General features: G+C 39.4%; 1 protein-coding gene across 1 annotated transcript; it reads right to left on the reverse strand.

The window, feature by feature from the left end:
• Positions 1 to 1,186: 1,186 nt before the first annotated feature.
• Positions 1,187 to 1,702, reverse strand: LOC127799719 (uncharacterized). Its single transcript, XM_052333941.1, has one exon. The coding sequence runs from the start codon at positions 1,700 to 1,702 to the stop codon at positions 1,187 to 1,189; it is 516 nt and encodes a 171-aa protein (XP_052189901.1).
• Between the last annotated feature and the right edge of the window lie 3,436 nt (positions 1,703 to 5,138).

Below are 5,138 nucleotides of genomic sequence, written 5' to 3' on the forward strand. Positions count from 1 at the left end.
GTTTAAGATTGGGCTTCCTATCAAACCATATCTCATGTGGTGTTATAAGAACTGACTTGGAAGGAACTCAGTTTAGGATATATATTGCAGTAAGAAGGGCGTGTCCCCACAAAGATGAATGTAAGTCTATACAACTTAGCATACTTCAGACCATATCTAATAGAGTCCGATGTCTCCTCTCTGAAACTCCATTCAGTTGAGGCGTTCCTGGTGGAGTCCGTTGTGAAATAATACCTGAGAGCTTAAGAAAATTTTCAAACTCGTTAATAAGATATTCTCCTCCATGATCTGATCGTAATGCCTTTATCTTTTTACCAGTTTGATTTTCTACTTTAGGTTTAAAATCTTTGAACATTTCAAAACATTTAGATTTATGTCTCATGAGATAAATATATCCATATCTAGACATATCATCTATAAAAGTTATGAAGTATTGATAATCTCCTCGGGTTGTTACATTAATAGGCCCACATACATCTAAATGTATAAGTCCTAATAATTCTGTGACCCTTATACCTTGCCCAGTAAAGTGAAATCTAATCATTTTACCAAGGATACAAAATTCACAAGTTGGATATAGTTCAGAACCTAATGAGCCCAGAAGCCCATCTTTCTCCAACTTAGTGATTTTGTCATCCCCTATATGACCCAATCTATGATGCCACAGAATTTTAAAATTTGGGTTATCACGTGGTCTCTTATTATTAGTTGACACATGCAGATGTTCACTATTATCAACAGTCACATTCAAAATGTAAAGACCATTGACAAAATTACCAGTAGCAATTAATTTATTTCTAAAATAAATTTCACAAACATTATTCTTAAAAGAAAATTCATAATTTTTTTGTACCAAAACAGGAATAAAAATAATGTTTTTAAAAGCTCCAGGTACACATAAACAATCATTTAAAACTAAACTATATTCATGCGATAAAATTAAAGAAACAGTGCCGATAGCTGTGGCTGCAACTCTTACCCCATTTGCCACCTTTAGCACTATCTCATCATCTGCGAGCCTTCTAGTTTGCTCTAGATCCTATATAGAGGCACAAATATGAGTTATCGCTCCAAAATCTAGAATCCATAAAGTAGAAGAATAAGCAATGGAAAAATGTTCATGAACTATCATTATACCTTCTGCTTCATTCTTCAAGGAACTGAGGTAATATTTACAGTTCCTCTTCTAGTACCCATCTTTGCCATAATGAAAACATTTTCCTTTGGCGATAGTTTTTCCCTTCTTCTTGTTAATCCCTTTGGTTGCCTGGGTGGCCTTCTTTTTCCCTTTCCCCTTCTTAGTCTTACTAGAAGAAGACACGGCCATCACAGTGCCTGTCTCCATGTTGCCCTGGGTTATTATTAACATGTACATAAGCTCTGTAAGAGAGCACTCAATATTGTTCATATAGAAGTTTGAAATAAAACTCCTAAACGAATCTGATAAAGACTGAAGAATCGCATTAATTTGAAGATATTGATGCATCGGAACATCCAATTCCTTCAACTTATCCATCCAAGCGATCATTTTGAGAACATAGTCCCCATCTGATCCTCTAGGAGACATCTTTGCCCGAAAGATTGCTTTAGATATCTCATATCTAGCACTTTGACTTTGCTCACCATACAACTCTTGTAAATGAGTAACAATTGAATATGCATCCGGCATGTTATTATGTTGCTGCTTCAGCTTAGTACTCATAGAAAGCAGGATGCAACTCTTAACGACAAGATCATCATCTTGTCACTTTGTGAGAGTGTCATGCTCCTCCTGAGTAATGTGCTCAACAGTTGGCCCAGGGATAGACTGTAACGACCCGCCCCCATTTACGGGCGCTACCGGTGAATAATCAACCAGATTACTCATATGACAACTATAACACCTCGCCTTCCTAGGGCGTTAGATAACGAAGATTCCAAGGATATTTTTTCAATCAACAAAAACTCAACACAAAACCGTTCCCCGAAAATCCCGTTACACCTTCTCAGTATATCAACTATGAACCATTAATAAACTAAGACAGGTACATCATCGTAAATGCTGAAGCTAGATCAAAACCTTAATAAATTATAATCGAACCCACTTTATTCATAATATAAAGTCAAACTAATGCTGACATGACATCATCAAAATTAACAACATAATTCAAAATGATATAAAGTAAACTATCCACTAATCGCCGTCACTCCTCGGCAATTCCTTTTCCCTTCGTACTGTTGCCTTCACTTGAAATGTTTGAATATTCCAAGGACAAAGTCCATATTAGAGGATGAATCATCTAAGTGAGAGTTCAAAAACACATTTTTCATGAATGAATGCAAGACATGAAATAAACCAATACACTCAGTAAGTCCTAGCCCAAGAGAATCCCAAGTGCTTAACCCTACCACGGGAAAAGAACAATCTCTCTGGAAGCTATGCCACCATATCACACATCGACACGACGCGATTCTAGCTTAAGAGGGGCAAGTCAACGAATCTCTCCAACATCTCTGGAACAATCGTTACCAACTCCTGGCCTAGGAGGGTCACATCAATGCAGGAACTCGGCTCACCACATTTACGTCGGAGATTACATTCCCACTCTAAGCATCCAGGAATCACCACACAATCCCAACTCCAAAATTTCACATGGACCATCTAGTCATCCTAGTGAAACTTCTCTGACCCAACGGCCTAGCACGGAAACCAAGACTGTTATCCCGGCATGCACACCAGCACAAGATACCCCCTATTATTCCGTCACGCCCTTGGAGAATTATAACTACACTATTCAAACAACATCCTACCCTGACATCCCACATGAAGAACACAATATGGACCACTTAGTCATCCTAGTGCAACTTCCCTGACCAAACGGCTTGGCATGGAAACCAAGGCAGCTATCCCCGCATGAACAACAACACAAGATACCCCTATTATTCCGTCACGCCCTTGGAGAATTATGGCTACACTATCCAGATAACATCCTAAGCTGACATTCCATATGAGCAACAAAACATAAGACAATGCCACATTTCACAATTCAAAGCATCATATAAACAACAATTTTATAAAATGCAATGCACAAGTTCGAAACATTTAGGGACGAACCTCCCTTATAAAACTAACCGTCATCGGTTACCGTTTGCATGCAACAAAACCATTTGCATGAACAAGTCAAGTTTGGTAGTGAAGAACACACAGTAAACAAGTTTGGTAGTGAACAACTCACAGTAAACAAGTTTGGGGGAGAACCACTCACCTCAAATGTATTTGGAATACCTTGATCCTCGTGTATCGCCTCGATTTGCGTGCCAAATCACAAACACTTGTACTTATACTCAACCTCGAGCCACGATACTCCCTAAACACCATATTTAATTAGAGAGCATCAAAATTTATTTTTCCTCAAATTTTTCATAAATTTCTCTATTTTTCTCCCAATTTTCACCTTGACAATTCAAAAATAATTATCTCTTCAGACTTTTTACCAAATTCTCCAACACAATAAATCTTAAAATAATTTAAGGAAAATACTAAAAAAAAAATACAGAAAATGCCCCTATTTACGAGCCCTCACGCGCCTAGCGCGTGGCTGCGTGTGGAGTGTGGCGTGTGCAGTCACGCGTCACTTTCTTCCTCAATTTTTTGGCCGCCACCGACGACTTCGATGGCCAAAACAACGGCCCCTCCTTGAAGCCCTTGATGAATCGATCTCAATGGCACCAATTTTAGGATGAAAGGACACTATAAAAGCCTCCAAAATAGCGGTTACAAGTGGCCTTAGGCGGTCCGCCACCCGATTCCGACCAAGCTTCAATCGGCCTCCAAACGGACCTAAAATGTTTCCAAATGCTCCCAAACTCTTCTCCTTGATGCAAGGATCAAAAGCCCCTTAATCACTCTCTCAAAAACATCCAGAAAAGCTGTTGATTTGTTGCTAAAACATCAAAACCCTCTGCCCCTTTTTATACCCAAAAATCGGCCAATCAATGGCTAATCCTTGGTCCCCAAGCATCCTAGCGCCGGATACAACCTCCCCTGAGCCTCCCTCGGCCGTCCCATTGTCGAAATCGGCCTCCACGTGCGGTAGATTGCAGCGACCGACTTTGCTTGCTGCATTCACACCATCATTTTTTCATTTATTACACTTTAGCCCCCCTGATTCTTCCAATGCCATTTTGGCCCTTTGCATATCACCCCTGATCTTTCCAATACCACCATTAAGGCCCTCAAGTTTTGTACTTCTCATTTCACCCTTGAAATTCCCAAAAAATTATCTTTTTGACCTCTCTCGGGCAAATTTAGAAAATTGCACTTAGGCCCAGTTGGTCGATTTGACCTTAAATCCATTTGTTTCAACTCAAAATCGCCCAATGGTTGTTTCATATACAAAATCTAAGTCCTTAAGATAATTCGTTGACTTTTCGAATGTTCCCTACGTCGATTTAGTTTTCTCAGACCGGTTGACAGCTGTATCAAAAACTATTCCCGATCCTACTTCTTTTGATGTCAAAAATCATAACTCGTATTACTCGTCAATACCATTATATTTTCCTTAATCATCTAGGGTCTAGGATACTCCCTTCGATCATTTCGGGTTTTTAAAACTATGATAGTATACCCTACAGCCTCTTTCTTCCGATAATTTGACTTATGTTATTCATAAAATACCATTTATACCCTTCATCAAATACCATTTATACCCTTAAGAGATTCCTGGGTATTACAACAACTCAACAACTGAAGGGTAAGACTATGTTTCAACAGGAAACTCCCTAGGTGGCACTAGGCTTCATCCTTCCCTTCTCTCCACTCGAGAAATCGATCCCAAACACAGACAAGAAACACAACGGAATAGGACCCAAAACCCAAGTGAACTTCACCTTTCTCCAGCTTGTCTCATAGCAAGCCAAAGGTGACCCAGGAAAAAAGCTAGCATAACAAACACTTCGTTGAGTATTGGGGATTTATGGGAACATACCTTTCTGGACCTTACCTAATATGGACATGGCTCCACCAACCAAGCCATATACAACCAGCAAACTCACCAGCACCTATCACGCTATGATGATTACAACAACTAAATACCATCCTGAGCCCAACACATATACATTCACACACAAGGGTATATACACATACCATCACATGAACA

Source organism: Diospyros lotus, chromosome 4 (genome assembly GCF_014633365.1).
Source record: "Diospyros lotus cultivar Yz01 chromosome 4, ASM1463336v1, whole genome shotgun sequence".
In the NCBI taxonomy this organism is placed as follows: domain Eukaryota; kingdom Viridiplantae; phylum Streptophyta; class Magnoliopsida; order Ericales; family Ebenaceae; genus Diospyros; species Diospyros lotus.

Bases quoted from the DNA above. Each gene is read 5' to 3' on its own strand.
- LOC127799719 (XM_052333941.1), bottom strand. From the start codon at position 1,702: ATGAGTACTAAGCTGAAGCAGCAACATAATAACATGCCGGATGCATAT.